At 40.2% G+C, this 27,868-nt stretch overlaps 1 protein-coding gene across 5 annotated transcripts in view; it reads left to right on the top strand.

Annotated features, from left to right (window-relative positions):
* Pwwp2a (PWWP domain containing 2A) overlaps positions 1-27,868 on the top strand; it is a 40,281-nt gene that overhangs the window by 6,184 nt on the left and 6,229 nt on the right. For 3 of the 5 annotated variants that reach the window (XM_041676181.1, XM_041676184.1, XM_041676183.1), the window contains exon 2: positions 15,722-18,204. In XM_041676181.1, the coding sequence (XP_041532115.1) occupies positions 15,722-17,381 (1,660 nt within the window). In that variant the 3' untranslated portion in view covers positions 17,382-18,204. Of the gene's footprint in view, positions 1-15,721; positions 18,205-27,868 lie in introns of those variants that run through there. The other 2 variants (XM_041676182.1, XM_041676185.1) reach the window with 1 other exon arrangement.

Below are 27,868 nucleotides of genomic sequence, written 5' to 3'. Positions count from 1 at the left end.
CAGAAAGAAGCTTGCTGTAGTGGCTGGCAGATAGAGAAGTGATGGTTTATTTACATTCTGTTTGGATTTAATGCAGAATAACTTTGCTAAACACAGTTTAGTCAGTGGTTCTCAAAAGTGTATAGATTTCTGGGGTTGGAGAGATGGCTTAGCTTTTCCAGAAGATACAGGATCAGTTTCTAGCATACACAAGGCAGTTCACAACTGTCTTATTCCTGCTCCAGGGGATCCAACCTTCTAACCTTCAAGGGTGCAGCACATATGTAGTTTGCATAAATACATGCAGGCAAAACACCCATACATAGAAAATATTTTTGAAAATAGATTTCCTTCCCCATCAATTTGATTTCATTCTGTGATTCTGGACTTTTTTTTTTTTCCTTTTTCTTTTTTTTTTTTTTTTGTTTTGGTTTTTTGAGATAAGGTTTCTCTGTGTCACTTTGTTGCATGCCCTGGAACTAGCTCTTGTAGACCAGGCTGGTCTCGAACTCACAGTGATCCTCCTGCCTCTTCCTCCCGAGTGCTGGGATTAAAGGCGTGCACCGCCACAGCCCAGCAGGAGATACTAGTTTTTAAGGAATAGTTTAGCTCAAACAGAAGGGTAAATTTCTTAATCCTGCTACAAGAAGTTAATTTAGAATGGCATATAATTGCAAACTAAGAAATGCATTTGGAGAATGCACAACTTGGGTAGCATATCCAGATTATTGCTCTAAAGCTGGTATGTACACTTGGAAGTGATTTCTTAAATTTAGCTTCCTGTTACAGGTGTAAATTGTTCATAATTTTTGTTTTCTTCCCTCTGAACCAATTCTGTATAGCTGCCTACCCCTGTAGTTTCACTTCTCTCCTCATATTCATATCACCTAACAGCTGCCAAGCTTTACTTTCTGGACTTTAATTTTAATAACTACTCTGCACTTGCCATTTCTTTCCCCCTTGATGCAGGGTCTTTAGTTTAGTCAATTATTGTGTAGTTGAGGATGGCTTCTATCTTGAGTGCTACAACTATAGGTGCATGCTACCATTTCTTTTAAGAGGTGTTGGGGACCCAGCGCAGGACTTCGCTTATGCTTTTTAGCACTCTACCAGCAGAACTACTTTGCTAGCCCCTACAGTTGTGTTTCTGTGTTGTATACATTGTTTCATTTCACTCTGAAAGGTTTTTCAGGGTTAAATTTGTAGACATAGTGCCAGAGTAAGTAAATTACTTGAAATTATAAATGGTAGATATTAGTAGGGATATATAAAATGCCTGTTACTGGAGACCACAGGGCCCTGTGCCTTGGCTGGCCTTAGACCTTAAGGCTTCCTGTCTTAGCCTTCTGAGCCCTGGAATTGCAGTGTTTACAACATATACTAGCACTTTTAGTTTTTTTTATTTCTTTTTCTTTTGTGCGTTATTGAGAGAGGGACTCATAAAGTCCAAGCTTCCCTCAAACTTGGTAGCTGAGCCTGCTTGAAGTCCTGATCCTCCTGTTTCTTCTATTCCTAAGGGCTGGGATGGCAGAAATGTGCTTTGGTTCCTAGGTAATTCTCTTGCCAGTATTGGGGATTGAATCTAGTGCATTAGAGGAGAGGAACACTGTCACTATTCTGAAGCACTGTCGATTGGCCTAGATTGATCTGTAACTTGTCCTCTTGCCCTAGCCTAACCAGTTACTGTCCCCACCCCAGTAGTCACAATGCCAGCCTACTAACCCTACTCTTATTTTATCTTGTGTTTTGGAGAGTGAGTTCAAAGGATGTCTTGCAGGATTTGGTGTTCTCTTTTACCATGGTAATTAAATTCAGGTTGTTGGCTTGTTGGCAATCACCTTTACTCACTGAACTGTGAACCATCTTGCATGACCTTTTGTTTGTTAGTTTTTTGAGACAAGATCTTGTTATTTAGCCTTGGCTGGCTTGGAACTCACTGTGGAGACTAGGCTGGCCTAGAACTTACAGAGATCTGCCTGCCTCTGCCTCCCAAGTGTTGGGGTTAATGCCTTTTTTTTGAAACAAGGTCTTCTGTTTCCTAGCCTACGGTTCACTATGTGGGAAGAAAGTCTTGAACTTCTTACCTTCTGTCTTCTAACTCTCAAGAGTTGGGATTACAGGAAAGCACTACCATACCCAGTTTTATGTCGTACTGTGGACTAAATTTAGAGTTTTCTGCATGGCAGGAGTAACATTTGGCCAAGTGGCCTGCATCCTGAGCTCTGTTTTTAAGTTACTTTTATTTATTTGGTATGTATGGGCACTCATGTGTATGTAACTGTGCATGCCATGGCTTATGTGTGGAAGTCAAAGACCTAATTTTGAGAATCTGTTCTCTCCTACTGTGGGTCCTGGGGTTCAAACTCTGGTTTTGTCAGGTTCGGTAGATGATCCCATTTACTGGGGGAACTATCTCACTGGTCCTCAATTCAAAAAAAATTTTTTTTCTTGTTTTCTCAAATGCTTTGGTATAGCCAGATATACCTAGTTCCTGGGCTATATAAGAAGACCATGTCCAAAAGAAGATATGGTTCGGTAAAACAAAGATTGATGGTAGTGGTAGCAGTGCACGGCTTTAATCCCAGCACTCGAGAGGCAGAGTGAGTTCTAAGAGAGGCAGGCTACACAGAGAAACCCTGTCTCGACCCCACTCTAAAGGTTCTTAATCATGGTTACCTTTTTAATTTTACATTTTTGTGTATGAGTGTTTTGTCTGCATGTATGTCTGTGCATGTATGGCTGGTACCCATGGAGACCAGTAGGGAGTATTGAATCCCCTGGGACTAGAGTTACAAGTAGTTATAAACCACCATGTGTGTGCTGGAAATCAAATCCTAGACTTCTGGAAAGAGCAACCTGTGCTCTTAAACACTAAGCCAGTTCTTTAGCTCCAAGATTAGATTTTTTTCTAAAAAAATATGTAAATTTTTATGTGCATTGGTGTTTTACCTGCATGTGTGTCTGTGTGAGGGTAATCAGATCCTGGAGTTACACACAGTTGGGAGCTGCTATGTGGGTGCTGGGAATTTAACCTGGATCCCCTGGGAGAACAGCCAGTGCTCTTAACTGCTGAGCCACTTCTCCAGTCCCAAGATTAGATTTTTTTTTTTAAAAAAAAAAAAACAAAACAAAACTATTTTTAATGTATTTTTTTGGGAATTATCTGTCTAAATGGTGTATTAATTGAGAACATTATTTTCCCTACCACACTATAGTAAATGATGTGTGTTTACTTATTGGTAAGAGAGCATAGGCTTGCCTACATGTACACGTGTGCTTGCAGATGTCAATTCCTCAGGTGTCATGTTATCAATTATGTTTAGCTATGTGTGTCTGCATGTGAGTGCAGGTGACGGGTAGACCAGAGGTGTTAGATCCCCTGTCTAGAGTTATAGATAGTTGTCAAGCCACCTGACTTGGGTGCTGGGAACTGAGCTTAGGTCCTCTGGAAGACAGGCAGTGCCTTTCTTCTAGTACCTCTGCTTTGCTTTTGAGACAGGTTCTCCCAGTTGGACCTCGGGCTTGCAGTTTAGACCAGAGTGGCGGCCAATAAGTTCCAGGGATCTGCCTCCAACATCCTCAGTCAGTGCTGGGATCACAAATGGTTCTGGCAATCAAATTATGTTCTCTTGCCAGTAAGGCAGAACTTCACGTACTAATTGATGTTTCTAGATCATGTTTCTGTAATTAAGTTTGTTTCGAATTTTTCTCCTCCCTCCCTCCCTCCCTCCCTCCCTCCTTCCCTTCTTCCCTCTCTCCTTGTTTTGTTTTTGAAACACAGTTTCACTATATTATAGCCCTGGCTGTACTGGAATTCCCTATGTATACCAGGCTAACCTCAAACTCAGAAATCTACAAGTGCTGGGATTACAGGCTTGTGCCACTATGCCGTCTTTTTTAATTATTGTAGAGAACTCTTGTAAAGTTTTTACCTAGGGTCTTTAATTTGTATATCTCTCTCCCTCCAGTATCTAATAGCTTAGGCTGGCTTGGAACACAGTATGTAGCTGGGGATGACTTTGTACTGATTTTCCTACCTCTCCTTCCCAAGTGCTGAGATTAGAGGCAGCATCACAATAGCCAGATAATCACTGACTAATTTTTTTTTAAACTTTGCCCCATTACTTTATCATTAAATTTTTTTGTTTTATTTTTTACTTTAAAAAGATTTTTTTTAGTGTGTGTGTGTATGAATATTTGTTTGCGTGTGTGTGTGTATGTATGTGTATGTGTATGTGTGCTTGATGTCAAGGAGGCCAGAAGAGGCCAATGGATCTCCTTGAAGTGGAATTAGAGTTGTTAGCTGCCATGTAGGTACCTGAACTTGGGTTCTATGAAAGTGCTACATGATGATCTTTACCACTGAGCCATCTCTCCTTCTTGTTTTAACATTAAAAAAGATTTATTTTTATTATTAAGAATTATATGTATATCTAGTGTGCATATATGCATGTGTGTGCAGATGCCTGAGGAGGCTAGAAGTGTTGAGAATTCCCTTTAGAGCTGGAGGTACAGGTAGTTGTGAGCTGCCTGATGCGGGTGCTGGGAACCGAACTCAGGTCCTCTATAAAGCAGCACACACTCGTAACCACTGAGCCACCTCTCCAGCCCCTTGTTTGTTTTTTTTGTTTGTTTTTTCAAGATACAGAGTTTCTTTGTGTAGACCAGGCTGACCTTAAACTCAGAGATCTTCTTGCCTCTGCCTCCTGAGTGCTGGAATCAAAGACATGTGCCACCTGCCCAGCATCAATCTTGATATCAACATCTTTCCCTAAACTTTTTACTATTAGGTTGAAAATATTAGATGTATTTGTATATATTTAAGTTTTAAAAAACGTTGTTGTTGCCGGGTGGTGGTGGCACACGCCTTTAATCCCAGCACTTGGGAGGCAGAGGCAGGCGGATCTCTGTGAGTTCCAGACCTGGTCTACAATAGCTAGTTCCAGGACAGGCTCCAAAAACCACAGAGAAACCCTGTCTTGAAAAACCAAACCAAAACAAAACAAACAAAAAAAAAAACCACGTTGTTGTTGTTGTGTGTGTGTGTAGAGAGAGAGTTCAGGCTCACGTGTTCCACAGTGCCTGTGTGGAGGTCAAAGGACAACTCCGAGCAGTTCATTCTCTCTTTCTACCTGGGCTTCTGGAGATCAAATTCACATTGTTGATGTGGATGGCAACACATGTGCCTGGTTGGCGGCTCCACCTGTCTTATTTTAAGATGGGCAATTTGTAGTATACAGGCTGGCCCAAATTTGCGTCCTTTTGCCCAAGCTTTCCAAATGCTAGAATTCGGCTTGTGGTTGATTATTATTGTAGAACACTTTTATGAAATTTTTGTCTTGGATTTTCTTCCCACATTTATTTTTCTTTTCTTTTAAAAACAATTTTATTAGACTTACTCTTTTGTTATTGTGTGACCATTTTGCGTGCGTATGTGTCTGAACACAATTCCCTTGGAACTGGTGTGTTAGGGATGGTTGTGATCCGCCATGGGAGTGTTGGGAGTCAAACCTAGAGGCTCTGCAAGAGCAAGCCATGCTCTTAACCACTGAGCCATCGCTCTGGGCTCATCTCTCCAGGCTCACCTTTCATTTTTTAAAATCAACTTTATAGCCTACAGTTTCATTTATTCTACTCCCCATCATCATTGTATATTTAGTTGCAGTCTGATTCAGAAGATGTAAGGATTGTTTCTCAACTTGGGTTTGACTGATGTACTTCTGGGCAGTATAAAGAAATACAAATGTTTTCAGGGCACCATACTTGAAGCCACCAGGTACAATCTTGTTTCCCCAATGAGAAATTTATTTTCCATGCACTAGTAATCACAAATATTATTCTTTTTTTTCTTTATTGAGCCGTCTCACTGGCCTACAGATATGATTCTTTTCACTGTATTTCCTATATATGGGTAGATATTACCTGTCTTTGTTTTATTTGCTTGTTTGCTTTTTGAGATGGGGTCTCATATAGCCAAGAGTATTTTTGAGTTTTTTATCTAGCAGGGATGATCTTGAACTTCTGATCCTTTGCCTCCATTTCATGAAGCTGTTTGTTACAGGCATACGCCCCATACCTGGTTTTTGCAGTGCCGAGGATCAAGCCCAAGGCTTTGTATTTGTACATGTTAGGTAAGCACTGTCAATTGAGCTACATTCACAGTTATTCTTCTCTTTGACACCAAGTCTCATACTTTAAGGCAAAGCTGGCCTGGAATTCACTGTTTAGACCAGTATGGCCTTGAAGCTAGCTTGGCAGTCCTACTCCAGACTCAGAGTACTAACTGAGCCACCAACCCACTTTCACATTAATTTCTTTTTAATGTAAAAAGTACATACAACATTTAGCATCTTAACTGTTAGCTGAACAATTCAGGATGATATTGAGTGTTTAATTGTTGAGGCAGATCTCCCATCTTGCAAATTAAAGCTTGCTAGACTACATACCCTTTTCTCCTTCCCCAGTCCCTGGCACACCATTTCTGCTCTCTGCGTCTGCTTGTTTTTTGTTTCTAGGAATTTAAGTAGAGTAATCCCTCTATGGGGGATATTTTTTAAAGTTCCCTATTGTCTTAGTCACTTCTTCCACAGGCCACACCTATATGAACATATGGGGGACATTCTCATTCAGACCACCACATTATGCTCCCTGGTCCCTACATAGGCTTGTAACCAGTCATATCATAATGCAAAAATGCTTTCAGCCCAACTTAAAACGTCTCCATAGTCTATTACAGTCTCAACACTGTTTAAAAGTCCAAAGTTTCCTCTGAGATTCATGGCAGTCTTTTAATTGTAACCCCCTGTAAAATCAAACTCAAGGCACACCACATACTTCCAAAATACAATGGCATAGAATATATATTACCATTCCAAAAGGGAGGAAATGGAGCATAGCGGACCAAAGCAAGACTGAAAACCAGCATGGCAAACTCCAAATTTTGCATCTTCATGTCTGATGTCAAGGGCTCTTCAACTTTTAGCCCTGTTGACTGCAGCACACTTCTCTCTCTTGGGCTGGTTCCACATTGCAAACTGGTTCTGGTCTGCAGCTTTCTTTGGCAGGTATCCCAAGACTCTGGCAGCTGTAACATCTTGGGGTATCCAACACAATCCAGGCTTCTCTTTCACAGCTTCATGTAATGGCCTCTCTGGGCTTCCACACAGGGACACTCCTGCCACACACACCTGGCCTTGGTGACTTACCCCAAAACATGGTTTCTTTGTGTAACAGTCCTAGCTGTCCTGGAACTTGCTTTATAGACCAGGCTGGCCTCGAACTCACACCTGCTTCTCCCTCCTAAGTGCTGGATTAAAGGCGTGTGTCACCACTGCCCAGCTTCCATGCCACTTGTTAATATTCTTCCCCTTTGAAACTTTTTTTAGCTGGGCCCTAAGTACCACCATCTTCCATGCTTCTACTAGGAAGGCCCAGTAAGTCCCCCTCAAAGCTTCAACCATATTTCTAGTTCAAAGTTCCAAATGTTTTGTAATTTTCCAACAAACAGCATGGTCAGACCTGTCACAGCAATACCCCGCTTCCTGCTACTAACTTATGTCTAGGTCACTATGAAGAGACACCATGACCAAGGCAACATTTATAAGAGAAAGCATTTAATTAGAAGTTTGCTTACAGTTTCAGAGGTTTTGTCTGGTATCAGCATGGCAGGAAGCACGGAAGCATGCAGGCAGGTGCTGAAAGCTATAGGCAAATAGAAGCACGGGGGTCTTGCATGGACTTTTGAAACCTGAAAACCCAGCCCCAGTGACATGCCTTCTCTCACCAGGCCACACCTATATGAGCCTATGGTGCCATTCATGTTCAGACCACCACACCAGTGGGTTCCTGAAACTGAAGTCCAAAAAAAAATTGGTTTTTCTTTTTCTATACACTTAAATTTTTTTATTTGTTTTGTTTTGCTTTTTGGGTAGTGACCCCAAAGTCAAGTTTATGTGATTTTAAATTCTTTGGTAAATAGCTAATTTGAAGTTAAATAAAATTGGTGCGTCTTCACAGCTGTCACTATCAAGTGTAACTTGATCAACTTTATTCTGTTTGGGGCACTAGTTAAGCTGATGATTATTCACTACTTTCTTTACAGCACAGGGCTTAGGTGGCATGTGCCTGTCATCCTAGTACTCCTGAGGCAGGAGGATCATGGTTACATAGTGAGATACCGTCTCAAATTTTAAAAAGTACAGGGTTGGTAGATATAATTCTAATTAAAGCGCTAACTTGTTTTGGGGGATATTGACACTGAAACAGAGTCACGTGCATATTGGGCCCCCTCATTGAGTTCAATACTTCATCCGTCTAATCCAGTTATTACTTCAAGTGTTGCAGTGCTAATGATATTTTATAATGATCCTACAAGTGGTTTTCTTGTCTTCCTGATAACTCACTTACATTAATACTACATTAGGAGTAGGTTATTTATTATAGATAAATACAGATCTTCTACACATGCTAAGATATTAAAATGTTGATTACTGAACATCAGTTTAAAGCAGCATGTTTCTTGTATTTAATTTTTACAGAGAAACCAAAGACCTTTAGATCTGTTGATAAACACTTTCTGCTATGCTGTAAAACTGGTCTGTGAGCAAACTGAGATGATGCATTAGTAAATGGTCCAAAGTACAAAATGCTAGAATATAATATTTTCTATTTCCTAGATTAAAATTAAGATTAAAATTAAAAGGTTACTTAGGGTTAAATTACTTTATTTTTTCTTAATTTTGTTCATTCACTTATTTATTTTTTGAGACCGGGTCTAGGCAGCACAGGCTGGTCCTGAACTCTTGTAGCCAAGATGTGTATATATGTGTGTGTGTGTGTATGTGTGTGTATATATATGCCCCCCACACCATTAAATACAAATAAACATTGTTAGAGGATCATTAAGTAACAATATGTACTTTGGGGGTTTGGGAATGAAGGAATTCAGGCAAGAGTCATGGTCCAGCAGTGTGGGCCTAGTCCTGGTAGGGGGTCTGGCTTTGGTCATCTGAGAGGATGGGCTGCAGGCCCCTCAGCTTGGGCAGCAACTAACTCCTGGATAAAGTCCTCTGTGGGATTCGTGTAGTACTCCAAGAGCTTCTGAATTTTTTGGTTTCTTTCTTGACTGTTCAATTCCCACAATTCATAGGTGTTGACTTCATTTGGCAAGTCTGACTCCGCGATAGTACAGCTTCTCCTGGTGCCTATCCATCTGCTTTTCCACTTCCAGCTGCCACTGCAGCTTCCACTGGTTGTACTTGATGCTAACTTGTGTGCTGACTCATACACTTGCTGTTTCTGCAGCCTGATGGGGCTCACCACCCAACTCCAGCTTGCTCAGCACACACTTGCCCAGCTGCTGTGCTTCCATTGCTCCTTGCTGCTTTGCCCCCCCTCTATTTTTTTTGATCATGTATGTGTGTTGCTGTGTGGGTAGATGCACCCTGAGGTCAGTGCCATAGGATCTCCTGGAGCTGTAGTTAACAGGAGGTTGTGAGTCACTTGACATGCATTCTGAGAATCATATTCAGGTCCTCTGGAAGGGCAGTAATGCTCTTAACCACTTAGCTGTCTCTACAATCCCAGCCTTGATTCTCTTTATCTCATAAATTTTGGGATTTGATTACATGCATGTGTACCATGCCTAAAATTATAATCAATATATTATCATAAAGTTTTATTTTTGAGAAAGTAAAGATTTATGATAACTAGGACAATATATTGTAACAAAAATTATTATGTGGTCCCCTGAAACTGGAAAGTGACCTTTTATATGCATTGGTGTTTTGCCTGCATATTTGTAAGTGTGTGGGTGTTGTATCCCCTGGAACTGGAGTTACAGACAGTTGTGAGCTATCATTTGGGTGTTGGGAATTGAACCAGAGTTCTCTGAAAGAACAGCCAGTGTTCTTAACTGCTGAACCTTTTGTTTTTTAAGTCAGACTTCATATAGCTTCTAAATCCTAGGATGTAGGCACATACTTCTATTCCCAACTGGTAGTTCTGTTTCAAAAGGAATGGTTGTAATTTTGTTGGTAAAATTTTCTATTGTATTTAGATGCAGTTAAATTAATTTCATTTGTCCTGATTAAGTATTGGCCTAACCAAATTTCACAAAGAAATGTGAAGCAAAATAAGCTTGCTTCACACTTTCCTGTCTTTATAACCTAATCTTTTTTGCTGATTTTAAGGACACATAGGTTCTTTTTGTATGTGGGGTAGGTGCATATGTATGTAAAGGCCAGAGATCAACCTCAGGTGCCATTCTCAGGAGATGTCTACTTGCCCCCCCCCCCCCCCCCCCCTTGTCTTTTGAGACAGGGTTTCAGTGGGACCTGAGCTGAGACTCACTCCTTAGGCTAGGCTAGCAGGCCAAAAGGCCACATGGATCAACCTGTCTCTAGCTCCTGAGTTTGGATTATACACATACCATCACACCCAGGAGTTTACATGGTGCTAGAGATTAAACTCCAGTTCACAGGTTTATGCAGCTTTAGTTTATTGACCGAGGTATCTTTGCAGGGACTGGAGAGGAAGTTTCTAAACACATCTGTTTGAAATAAAATAAACGTGGATATTTTTCAAGTGGTTAAACAATTTTTTTTCCTGTTGTAGGAGGAGACTTCATTTTTATTTTCTGTTGACCTGTTTGCTGAGAGGGTGGTTGGGTCTATTGAGAGCACTTGGGCCTATTATTGCAGCTAACTCTGATGATCGTTTTTTTGAGTGATTAGTTTCTTCCAACTCCTTTGCTTGTCTACAGATGCTAATTTCTTTGCATTTCTTTATTTTTATATATAATTTTTTAAAGAATCCCTTCCTGCATTTACTTCTTGGCAAAAAGAATTGGAAGGGAGTAAATGAGAATCAGTTGTATTCAGCGGAACTGCTCTAAACAGAAGGAAAAGAATTAATTTGAAGTTAGGAATGAGTTGATTGAGGGTGCTGGTAAGTTCATGCAGATGAATACTGCCATCATTAAAACAAACTTTCCAAATCAGAGGTAGGAATTAGAAATACAAGGAAAACCAGATGTGGTGGCACAGGTCTGTAATACAGCACTCAGACGGTCATATGTTAGAAGCCAGCTTGAGCTACATACATAGTGAGTTTCAGGCAGACCTGGGCTACAAGACTCTGCCTTAAAAATCTGAAAATTAAAAAAAAATTAACCTAAAAATATACCTGGCTTAAAATAGGTAGTTGTTGGTAAACATTTCATTTAGGGTTCAATGTTCTCCTGAAAAGGAATTTGGGTAACAGTTCTTAACCCAGGAAGCAATGTGAATTTAAGGATAGAATTGATAAGCAATATTAGAAATTGTGAGTAAAATGATGAATAAAACTTATATCTTAAATGGGATTCAAATCCTAGAACGAAATAAACCATTTCCTGCTTTGGGATTTTAGAGACAAGGAGTCTCACTGTGTAACCCAATCAGACCCCAGAAGATCTCCCTGCTTCTGCCTGTCCTAGTCTGGGGTAACTAGTTTGCTGCCATTTCCAGTTCAGATCACTTTCATAATGTCATTTATTCCCAGAAGTAACATGGATTTGTTTGTTTGACAGGGTCTTTATGAACTTCTGACCCACTTCCCAAGTATGCTGGGTTTACTAGTGGAAGCCAAGTATGAGCCATCATGCTCGGTGTTTGCATTGCTGGGACTTGAACCCAGGGCTTGAATCATGCTAGGCGAACCTTCTACCATCTGAGCGACATCCCTAAACTCCTAGACTGGGGCTTTTCACTTATATCTCTTGTCTTGACAAAAAATGTTAAATACCAATAATTCTCTTCTCTTTGACACTTGCTACTCGTTCAAAAGACTCAATTTTGAAATCAATTTTAAGTAATTGTAGCCACAGGAAGTGCAAAGACAATACAGAGGTCTCTTGGACCTTTACCCGTTTTTCCTCATAAAGGGATTTCTTTATTCTTATTTATTTTGTGTGGTGCTAGAGATTTATGCTAGGCATGCCCAGGCAAGCAGTGAGCTATAACCTTTGTGACCACTTTAGATTTTTTTTTTTTTTTGAGACAGAATCTTTCAATACAGCCTAAGATGCCTTAGAATCTAGATCTTCCTGTTTCAGCCTCTGGCAGAATTTTCCTCCCTCCCTCCCTGCCTCCTTCCCTCTCCTTTTTTATTTTTTTGTGCTGAAGATTGAAGCTCTTGGGTGTAGCACATGCTAATGCATGCTCTGCCATTCATCCATACCTCTAGTCAGACATTCTGTGGTAATTAAAGACTAAGAGGGGAAAGGTTCGAATGAGTCACCAGTGTCTGAGTGTTGCACTGCACGTGGAGTAGGAAGACACGCAGCATGCCACCCAGCTCTTGGAGCTTTTGCACGCAGTTCTGTAGGAAGAAGCTTGTGCAGGGGATGCCGCTCCACCTTTCATCTGCACAGTGCTCATTGACATTTCCCTGGCTGAGCTTGCTTCTTTCTTGGTTAGCACTGATGTGGGACATATATGTCTGCTTTAGCAAAACCTAAGGCAGCAGTGCTTATGGAAAATTCAGATTTCAGTTTTAGAGAAGATTGACGATTCTGTGCCATGGCACAGGGCAAGATTCTATTTCACCCTCCAGGAGATTGATGAGCTAGAATTTTTAAGCCAGGCGTGGTGCGAATACTTTCAATCCCAGCATTCGGTACACGGAGGCAAGTGGATCTCTGAGTTGGAAGGTCAGCGTAGTTGAGTTCCAATACAGCCAGAACTACACAGAGGAAACCGTGTCTTGAAGAAATAATGATTGAAAAAGACTGTAATTATGTTGCTACTTTTTCTTTGACAGTGCTGGCGATCAAACATGGAGCCAGGGCTCCACCACTGCACAGTATACCCAGTCCTTTGATTTATTGAATTGAGAGAGGACACTGTGTTCTAGTCTGGCCTCAGCCTTGTGCTCTTCTGCCTTAGCCTTGATAGTGCTGGAACTGCAAGTGCTTAGCTTAGTGCTGCAATATAGTCTCAGTAATCTTTTGATGTTAATGGCTTTCAAACTTTGGTTTATAAAAATATATATGTGTCTGCGTGGGGAAGGGGTGGTTGAGACAGGGTCTCTTGTATCTGAGACTGGCCTTGAATTGATCATTCTGCTTCACCTCCCAAGAAGTACTCGTGTTTGGTCATCTACAAATACATGAAACAGGTATTGCAGCTATGAGTATTAGTATTACTCTTGTTGTTCTTAAATACAGATTTTGATTTAATCGTAGTGTGACCCTTGAAGTTGGTTTCATAACTAGTCTCACTGTGAGGTGGCAACATGATGACTGGGATGAGTGAGGACATGTGATCCTCTTTTTCTCTTAAAGTGATTGTTTTTCTAGTCTCTGAGGTCATTTGTAATTATTTAAATATTTTTGGGACAAGGCAGATGTTTCACTGGTTAAGAGCACTACTGCTATTCAATCTAGATATAAGTAATTGGTAAGATATACAAATTCTAAGATGTACATTAGCAAAATATAAAACTATTTAAATGAAATAAGATTTATGCCTAATATTTGTTGATGAGTTTGTTGAGGATTACAAATCCATGAGCTGGGAAGTAACTTTATACATGCAAAACTAAAATTTACAGTCAATAAGTGCTCTGAAAACTTCACTTTAGATAACTAGCTGTGGTGACACCTGTGAGGCAGAGGCAGGAGGATTTGAGTTTAAGGCCAGCTGTACTACATAGCAGCTTCTAGGCCAGCCTGGAATACATAGTGAGACACTCTCAAAAAAATAAACTCATTAATGTTATTGTGTCTTAAGTTCTCTAGTCCCAAAGAGTTATTATTTTTTAGAGAGGAACATGAGAGGGTCCTGTCTTTTTTGTTTTATTTTGTTTTGTTTGAGACAGAGTCTCTCTCTGTATATTCCTGGCTGTCCTGGAACTTGGGAATCACAGAGAGCCTCCTGTCTCTGCCTCTGATTGCTAAGATTAAAAGCATGAGCCGCCATGACTGGTCTTAAGCCATGACTGGTTAAGAGGTATTCTTTTTGTTTGTTTGTTTGTTTTTTTTGTTTTTCGAGACAAGGTTTCTCTGTAGCTTTGGAGCCTATCTTGTAGACCAGGCTGGCCTCGAACTCACTTAGATCCGCTTGCCTCTGCCTCCCAAATGCTGGGATTAAAGGTGTGTGCCACCACCGCCCGGCTTAAGAGGTATTCTTAACAAGTAATTCTGAACCATTTGGAGAGCATTTAAGAGGACAGGAATATTAAAACAAAACAAAACTTGTTCTCGGGGAAAATTGATATAGAAAACATTTTCGTTCAGTTTACTGGGTTCTCCATGACTGTCTAGCCTACTGCTGACTTTGTGTTCTCTGTAACTCTGCCTTATAAAACTAGCATTAGCATTGTCTTGCACAAGGTACTACTGTCTCAGTGTTTAAAATAAGCATGCTAGCATACACTGAGATTGCTTGGAGTATGGTTTCATTTTTATATGAAGGCAATAAATACTGCAAATTTAACTTGACATTTCTCTATTTCAGCCCCGGTATATTAAATCACTTACATTTGTCTGAGAAACAGTTTTTATTGATGCGTGCTTTTCTGCGCATTCCCATTCTGTACGGAAGCTGGGATCTAGGCATGCATACCTGTTGTGTAACTGGTTTTTAAATTGGATTACATTTGAAAATACTGCTTTTGCTTTTTTTTTTGTTTGCTATTCTTTTTGAGAAAAGAGGCCTTGTTGTGTTATACAAGTTGGCTTTGAATTCAGAATCCTTTGTCACACTCTTCTTTGATACTGCCCCTACAGATGTGTGCTTCTCTGCTTTTCTGAAATTATTTCTGAATGTAGTATGTGATTTTAAAAAGTTTGAAACTTGGTGAGTGGAGGGGGTTGGCAGGTGGTTCTGAAGTGACAAGTTAGCAGTTAAAGGCTCCTCTTTAAAGACATCATCCACAGATCACAGTAGTTTTTAACTCCAGTCCCTGGTACTCTCTTCTGGCTTCTGAAGGTACAACACTCATGGTACATATAGATATTTATGCAACCAGAACATACATACATGCAAATAATAAAAGAAAAACTTTTAAACCACACAGCTCTGTTTCTGTCAGAATTGGAAATAATTTGAATATCTAAATTCTGTTCTTTTCAAATTGGCCTGGAACTTGAGATCATCCTGTCTTGAGTGTGGGAATTACAGACAGGTACCACCACCACTGTTTTTTATTTTTTTTTTCTTTTTTCTTTTTGGTGTTGTTTTTTGAGACAGGGTTTCTCTGTAGCTTTGGAGCCTGTCCTGGAATTTGCTTTTGTAGACCAGGCTGGCCTTGAACTCACAAGAGATCCGCCTGTCTCTGCCTGCCGAGTGCTGGGATTAAAGGCGTGTGCCACCACCGCCTGGCTTTTACTAAGCTTTTGAGAGAAGTTAGACCAAAGGAAAGTGATTATATCTAAAGTATGGCTGTATTTACTGAAAAATGTCCATGCTTCAGTGAGTATAATACCACATGGCATTTCATATTAACTTGTCTGATAGCAGAAAGGTCTATTGTAAGTAAAGCCAACTATTCTGGTATTGTTTAGGGTAACCATTTGGATTATTTCTGGTTTTCTCTAAAATATAGAACCAAAAGAAGTGGAGATTTTTGTTGCTTTGGAGAAAGCAATGGTATATTTTTGATTTTTGTTGTATAGATACTTACTAAGTTGATTATGTTTCAGACGTTGAGTTACAGATGAAACTCACTAGCTTTCTTTTGTTCTTCCATTTCCTTAAAGGTTTGGGCCCCATGGGATCCCTGTGACAGTATTTCCCAAAAGGGAATATAAGGATAAACCGGACGCCATGCAGCTCCAAAGTAACACATTCCAAGAAGGGATAGAAGTCAAGCGGGAAGTGAATGGTGCTGTTCCCGATAACCTTTCTCCAGTCCCTCCTCCTGAGCACCTGTGGACTTCCAAGCCACCTCCTCTCTTCCACGAAGGAGCACCTTATCCTCCCCCCTTGTTTATCAGGGACACATATAACCAATCAATACCTCAGCCACCTCCTCGGAAAATTAAGCGACCCAAACGAAAAATGTACAGGGAAGAACCCACTTCAATAATGAATGCGATTAAGCTACGGCCCAGGCAAGTCCTGTGTGATAAGTGTAAAAACAGTGTTGTTGCAGAAAAGAAGGAAATTAGGAAAGGTAGCAGTGACTCTTCTAGGTATGAAGATAAAAAACGGAGAAATGACAGTGTAGCTACTGTGAACAAAAAACTGAAAACTGACCATAAAGTGGACGGGAAAAACCAAAACGAAAGCCAGAGAAGAAACACTGTGGTGAGGGTTTCCAATATTGCTCACAGCAGAGGCAGAGTAGTCAAAGTTTCTGCTCAGGCAAACACGTCAAAGGCTCAGTTAAGTACCAAGAAAGTGCTCCAGAGCAAGAACATGGATCACGCAAAAGCTCGGGAAGTATTGAAAATTGCCAAAGAAAAGGCACAGAAGAAGCAGAGTGAAACCTCTACTTCCAAAAACACCCACCCGAAAGTCCATTTCACACGGCGCTATCAGAATCCTAGCTCAGGTTCCCTCCCACCTCGAGTGCGTTTAAAACCGCAAAGGTACAGGAATGAAGAAAATGACTCTTCTCTGAAGACAGGACTGGAGAAAATTCGGAGTGGCAAGCTGGCCCCTAAGCCGCAGTCTCGCTGCACCTCCACCCGCTCAGCAGGTGAGGCCCCTTCAGAAAATCAGAGTCCCTCAGAAGGCCCGCAAGAGGCCGCCAGTGAGGTTCAGGACAGCAGCAAAGTGTATGTGCCTGGTGAGCAGGAGGAGCTGCAGACGGTGGGCAAAAAGGGCAGCAAAAGCAATATCTCTGTTTACCTGACCCTAAATCAAGAGAAGTCTGACTCTTCCGGGGCTTCAGTGTGTAGCATTGATAGCATGGATGATGTGAAATCCTCCAACTCTGAGTGTAGCTCTTCTGAGAGCTTTGTTTTTCCTCCAGGTAGTATGCGTGCACCTTCCACTTCTTCCACTTCCTCTTCAAGGGAGGAGAAAAGCCTCAGTAATTCCTTGAAAATGAAAATCTTTTCCAAAAATGTCTCTAAATGTATCACACCAGATGGGAGGACCATATGTGTAGGGGACATTGTTTGGGCCAAGATATATGGCTTCCCATGGTGGCCAGCCCGAATTCTTACCATAACTGTAAGCCGGAAAGATAATGGCCTTTTAGCCCGACAGGAGGCCCGTATCTCATGGTTTGCATCTCCAACAACATCTCTCCTTGCTCTTTCACAACTCTCCCCCTTTCTAGAGAACTTCCAGTTACGCTTTAATAAGAAGAGAAAGGGTCTGTATCGCAGGGCTATCACAGAGGCAGCTAAGGCTGCTAAGCAGCTGACCCCTGAAGTGCGGGCTTTGTTGACACAGTTTGAAACGTGAACATGGAGAGTAAGGTAGGCGAGAACCGCTGGAGCAGCCGCAGGTCCCTGGTTAGTTATGAATTGTTTCCACCAGCTAGCTTGACCAAACTGGGAAGAAATTGCACTCACTTGGCTTTTTATACGTATATAGCCATTTTTAGACTAAGAAGCTTAAAACTGAACATTCTATCAAATTTTCTCTTAAGGAAGTGAGATTTTTAGCAGTATTTTCCAAATTTGAAATCTAAAACCATCCTAAGGCATAGAAGCCATAGCCTCAAATGAAATTGAATTTTTGCAGGGACTGTTATTTGCCATTTGTACTTATTGTATATATATACACACATATATAAACTATTGCCTGTCACCATGTGACACGGGTTGCATATTTGGGGTTTTAGTAAGGGCTGGTGAGCTGGGAACAGTGGATATTTAATGACTACTTGTTTAATAATTAGTGAACACTTAGAAGACTTTCTATGCACATAATGGTATAAAATTTGATATTGGGTGTTTGACAAACTGAGGTGCCTGCTATGACAAATTGGAATGCTTGCTGTTTAGTTATAGACCAGGCTATATGCATTGTCCAGTATTTGGGATTAAAACTATAAAGACTGGACAGGCCTGAGTTACCACTCTTGTCCAGTGGGAACATAAACTTTCAGACTTTTGGTTGGGAAGTTTCGATAGGTTTTATTTGGGGTATGTGAATAGTGTATATTTGGTCAGATTTCTCCTGACTGGCTGGTCCTGAATGATTAGGACAGTGCCCTAGTGATTTACACTTTGTGAACTAATGTCATGTGTAATTGTTGCATTTTGAATGTATCTAATTTGATAATTTTTAAGAAGCATTTCCGTTTAAGGTAATCTGTTTGCAGGTTAGAAAATGAGAAATGTAATTGTGTAATGCATTGGAATGTAAAAAAAAAAAGCTAAATAAAATCAACTAAATCCAAATTATTTGTGTGTGTTTCTCAAAAAGCTTTGAACAGTTTCAAAATAGTAGAAAATTATTCTTTGTTATAGTGATTAGAAAAGGTGAGAAATCAGATTTAGTTTTCTATTTACCCTGTCAGGGAATGTTATCAGAGAATAGGTAAAATTCAAATAGCAAGAGCTGTAGTGAGGCTCTGTAGTAATGTCACCTGATTGAATTCTAGTTCCCACCAACTTCATGAATGCTTTTAATTTTTTTCAATTTTAGCCTTGATAAATTACCCTTTTTTTTTTGAAAATTAGCTAATTGTAGTTGTTTGCTCTGTTTGGCCTTTTGCCTCAGATATCACTGCCTTTGGGGCTAGTAATCCTATTTTATTAAGATTTTTTTTTTTTTTGAGAGAGTTTCACTATGTCACTGTGGCTGGCCAGGCTGACCTCAAGCTCAGAGTCATGCCTCTGCCTCCCGTATGCTGGGAAAGTAGTCTCACTGCCTGTGGAGACAGAGTGATGCAAAAAATACCTTGCTTTCAAGCTTTTTTTTTTTTAATTTTTGTTTTTTAAATTTGGTATAATTTCAGTTTGGTACTTATTGAAATGTAAAAAGGTAAACTTTTTTGTGAGTTTCTAAAGTAATCCAGTGAGATTTATTCGTTACTATGGAATTAATAATAAAGTTTAATGAAATTTGGAAATTAACTTCCGTAAGCTTTATACCTGATTATTTTTGGGAAAAAAATTAGAATTTTTTTGGGGGGAACTCAGTCAATGCTTTTTGATTTTAATAAACACACAATAAAAGAAAAAGATGCATATTCTTTCCTGCAAACAGAAACTGTTTAAAATGATCTGATATGACAGGCCAAAAGTTCACCATGTAATAGAGGGTTTACAAGGGAAATAACTTTTTAGGTTTTCGGAGTATTTGTTTTAGATTAAAGTACTTATTTATTTGGATCTCTTTGAAAAAATGATTTAAGCAAGAGTCACCTAAAGTGCAATTTTAAAGCTTGTGTAGTGATCTGGGCTGTTTTGTTGTAATAGTGACTTTGAAAGTAGGTGTGGTTAATATAGTCAGATGCTTTGGCGAGTGTATCTTGATGAATAAACCATTTGTGCTATTTTAGAAGCTGCAAGGGAAATACAGTATGTGATTGTGGAGTATGTAATTAACATTCAGCTAAGTGTAGTGGTGTGTTCTATTGTTCCTAGCATTTGGGAGATGGAGGCAAGAGGATTTGATGAGTTTGAGATTGCCCAGGCAAACATAAATTAATGTATTTGACTGTGTGTGTGCTGGTGCACACCTTAATTCTAGCAGGCTGATCATCTCTCTGAGTTTGAAGCCAGCCTGGTCTACAGAGTGAGTTCTAGGCTATATAACGAGAGACTTTAAAAAAAAAATATTCCAATAGAGTTTTTCAAGCCAGGTGACTGACTTTTGCAAGTGGAGATACTAAGTTTTCTCTGAGAAGATAAAGGGCACTTTTTGTGTAGTGATAACCCAAGTGAGCATTTTTGGTTTGGCTTGTTTTCTCCTTGTGGAGAGAAAATCGACTTAGACAAATCTCCAGTGTAAGAAAACTGGCTAACAGGCAAGGATGAGCAAGCGCAGAAACAAGTGAGAAAGTTGTAAAAATGGTCTTTCCAATTGTGTAGCTTGGTCTGTTTGTGGGGCCTCTAGCAGTGGGACCAGGACCTGTCCCTGATGGGTTTTTGGAACAAGGGATGCTTCGCCCAGCCTTGATGCAGGGGAAGGAGCTTGGTGACGTGCCTTGTTGACTCCCATGGGAGGCCTGCTCCTTTCTAAACAGAGGAGTGATGGGGGATGGGGAGACTGGATGGTATGTAAAATAAGTGAAAAAATTTAATAAAAAAAATGGTGTCTTTAGAAATTTAATACCTCAAAAGTATGTTTTCCTTTTCATTTTTTAGAATTTGGAAAACAAGAAGCAGACTGATGGTTTGAATAGAAGAGAGGTTATTCCGTCCTAGTTTACTCCCAGAGAACAGGAGACATGTAAGAGAGTCCCGAGAAGGAGCGGGGAGACTAGGATGCACTAGTCTGAAATCTGTGACTTGGATGGTTTGTCCCTAAATGTTTTGTTTCATGTATTCTAGGCTGGCCTCCAACTTCTTGATCTTCCTGCCTCCATCTTTCACACTGGGATTTCAGGTGTTCACCACTACACACAGTTTTTGTGGTGATGGGGTTTGAACTCAGATTTTTCTTTGTACTAGCCAGGGACTCTACTAACGGCTTCATCATTTCCAGTCTTCCTGATGGATTTTGCACTCTCTCTTCTTTTCCCTTACCTCCTTCTCTCTCCTTTTCCCTTACCTCCTTCCCTTCTTTTCCTCCTTCCTTCCTTTCTAATTTTGGAGCAGGATCTTACTGCATAGCCCAGGATATCCCAAAAGTCACTATATAACCTAGGCTAACCTTGGGCTCTTCTGTGTTGGTATTATAGGCATGCACCAACATGTGGCTGGGGACAAAATGTTAGTGATGGTGATTGTAACAGTACCAAGTAAAGCAAACAGGAACTTAAATCTGAAGACATTGTAGGCAGGCAACATGGAACTGATAGGAAATTAGCTTTAATGGGTCTGAGTTTTACCCCATTAAGAGAGGCTGTGCCCTTCTAAAGTTGGTTATTGAAAGAACACATGTTCAGACATTGCAAAGGGCCAGTTTTCCTGTGTACTGAATAAGTGAGCAGAAATCAGAAATTTATAGTATACATGTGAAGTTAGATTTTCTCATCTAATTTGTGAATGTTCTATGGTTTGTGCTGAAATGGTGGCAAACTGCTCTATCTCTAGAAAAATTAGTAATGAAGGTTTTAGTTCACATGGTAGTTTCCAATAGGAAATTGGCAGGGATAGTAAAGATATTTTTGTTTCTTTCTCCTTTCCTCTTTCTTCCTCTCTTCTCTTCCTCCTTCCCTCCCTCCATTTCTTCTTTTTCTTCCTTCCTTTCTTGTTTTTTTTTTTTTTTTTTGAGACACAGTTTCTCTGTATAACTGCCAAAGCTGTCCTGGAACTTGCTTTGTAGACTAGGCTGGCCTCAAACTCAGAGATCCGCCTGCCTCTGCCTCCTGAGTGCTGGGATTAAAAGCATGCCCTACCACCACCTGACTGTGAAGGTCATTTTCTAAGAAGGGACAAGTTCAGTGTTGGCTTTGGAGCTGTGCTAATATAGCTAGTAACACTCTAATGTAATATCTGGAATTGAGAACTAATGTTGGGCTGGTGCCATCCCATTTCCTGCTAGGAGACAATGGCCAAGCTGTTTACAATTTCCACCTAGTTCTTACTTGAAAGACTCTTACTAGTAGTGTTTCTACAGGTTAGGCATGATTACTATATTCAGTCACAATTGCATTAATTAAAAGGTCACAGGGGTAAATGATTTTTATAGTTTTTACAGAGTATTTGGATATTTTTCCCATGATAATTGATTCTAAGTTTCATCTATAGTCAAAAGGAGGCACTATCTAAATTTGTCTCTGTGCTGCTTGCCCTTGTAGTGTGCCCCAGCTTGGATTTCCCTCCTTTATTTTTCCCACATCTTTAGTTAAAAACAACTGTCTCATTAAAATGAATTATAATTTTATACATATTTAAATAGACATGACAGAAAATTTACCATTTGGGGGGCCTACTTGCTTCTTAAAAGATTTTGTTATGTGGTTATGTAGTCCAGGCTGATTGAACATGCAGTGATCCTTCTGCCTCAGCCACCTGAGTATTTGGATCATAGTCTAAAGTCTTTTTTTTTTTTTATTAGATAGGCTCTCATTGTGTAGCCTTGCTATGTAGACCATATGTGGTGCCTGCCTTCCATCTTAAAATCATTTTAATTGTACAATTTAAAAAATTTAAAGGTCATTTATATATTTGTATTTAATGTGAGTTGGTGTTTTGCCTGCATGTATGTCTATGTGAGGGTGTCGGATCTTGGAGTTATAGACTGTTGTGAGCTGGGTGCCATGTGGGTGCTGGGAATTGAACTCTGGTCCTTTGGAAGAGCATTCAGTGCTCTTAACCGCTGAGCCATCTCTCCAGCCCTAATTGTACAATTTAAAAAACTAGTGTGTGTGTGTGTGTGTGTGTGTGTGTGTATGTATGTGTATGTGTATGCCTGCCTGCCACAGGTACAGTGCCTACAGAGGCTAAAAGAGGGAGAGTGTTAGTGACCCTGGAACTGCTGTTGTCATTGTGAGCCAACTGATGTAGGTGCTCAGAAATGAGCTACAAGCTTTTGGAACTCTGAGCCTTCTCTTCAGCCCCCAGTTGGGCAGTTAATTTAAAGGGTGTTAAGTATGTTTGTATTGTGCAACCATGACCACTGTCCATCTGTAATTTGCATGTTTTTTTTTGTTTGTTTTGCTTTTTTTCCCCCCCTCATTTTGGTTTTTTGAAACTAGGTAACTCCATTCCGGGCTGGTTTCTAGCCCACAGGACAATCTTGCTTTAGCTCACAAATGCTGGGATTGAAGAGTGACTTATAATCTGTATTTTTAATAGAATTTTAAATTTGCTGGGAATTGGTACTAGGAATGCTTGTTTCCAGGACTCCTTGCTGCGTACTTGCAGTCCTGCATGGGGAGATTCTCCAGCTATCCTTGTTAATATGCATTATACTTAAGAACTGCAGCTGTGCCTTTGTAAAAGGTGTATTAATATGTCTACATTTGCCTATTAAAGAATTTTTAGTTAAAATAATCTTCAAATAGTAACAATTTAATAATTTTGGATAACTTTTGTCAATAATGGAGCCATTTAACTTACGTTGATAATGGAGGTGGACAGATGGTCAGCAGGTGAAAGTACATACTATCCCAGAATCCACATCGGGCAGCTGACAGCAGCCTGGAACTGCACTTCCAGGGAATCCAACACTGACTTCTGACTTGGGAGTATCAGGATTGTAGGCCTGTACTACTATGCCCAGCTCTAGAGATGTGAAGACAAATTCTACATTGTTTTGTAAAAAAACAGGAAGATCAGTCAGGAAGGTAAGCATTGGTTAAATAGCAGGTTTGAGGCCAGCCTGGGGTACATGGATCTGTCTTAAAAGAAAACTGGAAAGAAAAACCTCAAAACTTCTATACTGGTATTCTTATCTATAAGGAAAGCCAAGTCCTTCATAGCTGAAGTATTGGGACATTCTTTATATTCTCTCTCTCTCTCTCTCTCTCTCTCTCTCTTTCTCTCTCTCTCTGTGTGTGTATATATATAAATTAAAGGTTTTTGTTGTTTGAAAGAATGTCTCATGTAGTCTAGGCTGACATTCGTGTCTCACTTTTGAGTAGTAATTACAGGCATGAGTTACTACACTAGGCCTGGATGTCAAACTTTTATGATCACTTTTTTTTTTTTCAAAAAGAAAAAATATGCCAAGCAATAGTGGTGCACACCTTTAATCCCAGCATTTGGGAAGAAAAAGCAGGCGAATCTCTGACTTTAAGGCCAGCTTGGTCTACAGAATTCTAAGACAGAGCCTGTCTCAAAAAACAAAACATCAAATTATAATGCATGGTAAATTTTAGCAGGAGTGTCTTTTTAATTGTTCAAGGTATTTTGCAGTTATTAATGTCTCTTATTTAACTCTCATGTAAGATTCTTTTAGAAGCTATTAAAGAAGCCTGGTATAGAGATAGGAGGATCCTGATCTGAAGCTAGCCCAGGCTACATAGTAAGATTGACTTACTTTGTGTGACCCCACAAAAACAAAACAAAACCAAATTATTGAAAGCCTGAGGAGCATATTTTCCTCCTAAAAAAATGAAATGGAAGTTTTTTGTTACTTAAAGTGGTTGTTTATGTAGAAAGGTAAGAGAGTAAATTAGTGATGGAGGGAGTTTGAACACCATCAGTTTGGCATCAGCCGTGCTTGACAGCAGCCTTTTATCAAACAGAATATTGTTTGTCCCTTCCTTTTTAGGCACATATTTAGAAGTGTGAGCTCTTGAGCCAGATGTCCTAGCCTGATTTCAGTTTCTTCTTACAAACAGAGCAATCTGAGGCAGGTTACATCAGTGTCTAAAATGGGGAGAATGGATAGCACCACCTCAGAAGGTGATTTTGGTAATTTATGTCTTTAAGGCCATAGGAGAGTGTCTGGTGGCCTATGTGAATGCTGTTCGTAATTACCAGCCACTTGTGTGTAGCAGAGAAACCTCATTCTGGTAGCTTTTAATACTGTCTGTCAAACGTTATGGACTTAGCATAAATGCAAAGTTTTATTTAAGCTTCTGTAATAGCATTTTTAAAAAAATTTATTTATTTTATGCACATTGGTGTTTTTGCCTTCTTATATGTCTGTGTGAGGGTGTTGGATTGCTTGGAACTGGAGTCACAGACAGTTGTGAGCTGCCATGTGGGTGCTGGGAATCGAACCCTGGTCCTCTGGAAGAACGAACAGTCAGTGCTCTTAACCTCTGGGCCATCCCTCCAGCCCCCTGTAATAGCATTTTGAATCACAAATAGCTAGAGGTAGCATATACTCCCTGGGAGTTTGGCTGACTTTTCTTTTGAGATTGGTCTTGAACTGTTGATCCTGTTTTTACCACACTGAGTTCTGAGATTACAATTTTGCCACCATGTCCGGCTAAACTGGCTTTTTTAGCTGGCATTCATGGAGACTAACTGTTGGAGGTCATGGGATTTATGAGATATAGAAACCATGGTTAAAGTTCATTATAGTATCATATTTAACTTAACACACCTCAAGACTATCTAGTACTCTCTCATTCTGCTTAGAGTAAGCATAGGTATAAGTAGAAATTCTCATCCAGGGCTGGCAAGATGGTGCAGTAGGTAAAGGAGCTTGCTGCCAAACCTGACAGTCTGAATTGATCTCTGGGGACAAGGTAGGAGGAGAGAATTGACAACTGCAAATTGACCTCTGACCTGCACATATAGGCTTTTGTGTATGTATGCACACAGAAGAAATGATCTCTACTTATAATGAATGAGGACTGACTCAGACATCTAACCAGTCACCACTTTGAAAAGCCTTGCACATTTCACGTTCTTTCCAGAGGTAAGAGAAGAATCTGAGCTTGGGTGTCCATGAGCAGAGCCCTGCTGGGACTTACAAAGGAGCTACAAGCTGCACTTGTTACCTTTTAGGTTGGCCGGTCTGCACAGCTTCTGTATATTCTTGATATTTTAACAAATGGCGAAGAGTGGACTTCAGTGTACACATAAATTGAGTAGGAGATTTAGGAGGGCGATACCTGGCTTTAATCTGGGTGTGCTGTGGTCATATTTCCCAGAGGATAGTCATTGTTACTCATGTTAATTTTGAGATGTTGTTGATTACAAATGTATTGTCAGTCCTCTCCCTCCACTTTGTTTTTTAGTGAAGGATCTGTCTGGGATGGGAGTGGCACATCTTGATGTGAGTCCAAGTATACTGGGAAGAACTGTGTGCGGTTTGTCTAAAGCTCAGACATGTAATCAGTAACTGGTCAAAACTAGAGTGTCTCTTCTGCATTTCCTTCTTGCTCACACTGCATCATACTTGTGTATTAGAATTTATAATGAGTATTTAGTGGAATCATACATATAGTCAGAAACTTACGTTTTTAGTCCTGATTTGCACTAAGTATGGCCTCCTGTTCCTCCTTGACTCTACAGGGGAATTGTGTACTTATCCTCTTCTGATTGGCTTCTTGATCAATGAGAGCATTATTGTCACATGTAGGATTTATTTTAGAGGACAAAACAAGGAACTTCTGAGCTTGAAATTGCTGCCTTTTCATTGCAGTGGGGTATCTTTCTTTTTATTGTGTCTTAGGCAGGGTTCCTTGGCTCTTCCTAGTAGATATTCTACATGGGTGATAAGTTTCCAAAGAAAATTCGAAGACCCTGAAAGTATTGACGGGAAGCTCATCTGCAATATTAGCACCATGCTCCAGGCAGACTGTATTGAAATTGACATGCTGAGGTTTTATGTAGCATGTTAAAAGCTGCAGTAGGAAAGGTGAACTCATCCCTGATCTGTTTGTTTACATAAAATCAATTATTTTGTAAAAATATGGTTATTTGAGGCTGGAGAGATAGCCCAGTTGTTTCTCAGCACCCATGCTAACTCCAGTTCTAGGGGATCTCATGCCGCCTTTAGATTTCCATGGGCACTAGGCAGACATGTAGTGCTCGTATGTGTAGACAAAATTCTTAAACACAAAAATCTTAGAGGAATCCATACTGTTTTGGTCTTATCTGCTTCTCCCCCTAACTGCTGCCAGATCCACCCACCAACTTCATGTCCTCTTTTTTTTTTTTTAATGTATTTTTTACTATAACCCTTGATGTCCACCACTGGAGCATGATTGACTTAATAGGGCTTTACCCTTAGACAAAACTGACTGGGTTAGCATGGTGGTGCACACCTTTAATCCCAGCACTTGTGAGCTAGAAGCAGATGTACCTGAGTTCTGGGCCAACCTGGTCTACATAGCAAGTTTCAGGATAGCCAGAGTCACGTAGAGAGACCCTGTTTCAAGAAACACACACCGTGGGGGGAAGGGGGGGTAACTCCTTCAGCGTCCGCCCACTGTCCGGAGCTTAGGTGGTGGCTGGAAGTTGATCTCAGACATTTCCCAGAACAAGCTTTAGTGTGCTGGCTCCTTTTTTCCTGTGTAGTTGCTGTTGCTTTAGTTAACAGTGTACTCAGACTCCCATGTAAAACCTTACTATTGAACCTCATTTTAAAGAATTATTTTCCTCTAAACTAGAATTCAGAGGTAATTGTATTTATACATTGGGCATTTCCTGGTAGGACAGCTTACTTTAGAAATTTTTATAATTTACAACTTTACTGCTTCTGATCTGGAATTTTAATTAACTTACTGAGACAAGGCCTCACTACGTAGCTCTGGCTGTGCTGCAAACTTGCTATGTTAGGGATCCACCTGGCTTTGCTTTGCTGAGATTTAAGGCTATGCATAGCCATGCCCTGCCTGATTGTGATTTTTAAAAAAGTTTTTCAAGACAGGTTTTCTCAGTGTATCCCTGACTATCTTGGAACTCACTTTGTAGATTAGTCTGGCCTCAAACTCACAGAGATCCACCTGCCTCTGTCTCCTGAGTGCTGGGATTAAAGTCATGTACCACCAGCACCTGGCTCTGATTATGAATTATAAAAGTAAATAATAATAGAATGGTCCCAGAGCTGGCTGTGCTGATAGAAGTACACACACAACCAAATACCTTTAAAATATAAAACTTAACAGCAGGATGTGCTGGCTCATGCCTGTCATCCCAGCACCTAGAAAACCAAGCTAGAATTTTGAGGCTAGCTAGCCAGGGCAACAGAGTTCTTGGCCAACCCCAGCCTGTAGTGTAAGTCCCTGCCTCAAAGCAAAACAACAGCCTTAATATAGTAGTCTTTTATTTGAATTCTGCCCAACACTTAAGGTTCTGTTCTCAGAAAATTTAAATAAAACCTGTTCTCAGCCAGTTAGAACCTGAAGCTATGCAAGGGCAATCATTAACACTCAAGCAGAAAGGGCTTGTGATGGTCTTTGAGCTTCTGAATGATATAAT

The sequence above is a fragment of the Microtus oregoni genome, unplaced genomic scaffold, assembly GCF_018167655.1.
Source record: "Microtus oregoni isolate MIOR12 unplaced genomic scaffold, Mior012 000027F_ref0000203, whole genome shotgun sequence".
In the NCBI taxonomy this organism is placed as follows: Eukaryota; Metazoa; Chordata; class Mammalia; order Rodentia; family Cricetidae; genus Microtus; species Microtus oregoni.
Note: the sequence above shows the minus strand (reverse complement) of the source record. Positions and strands in the feature narration are given on the sequence as shown.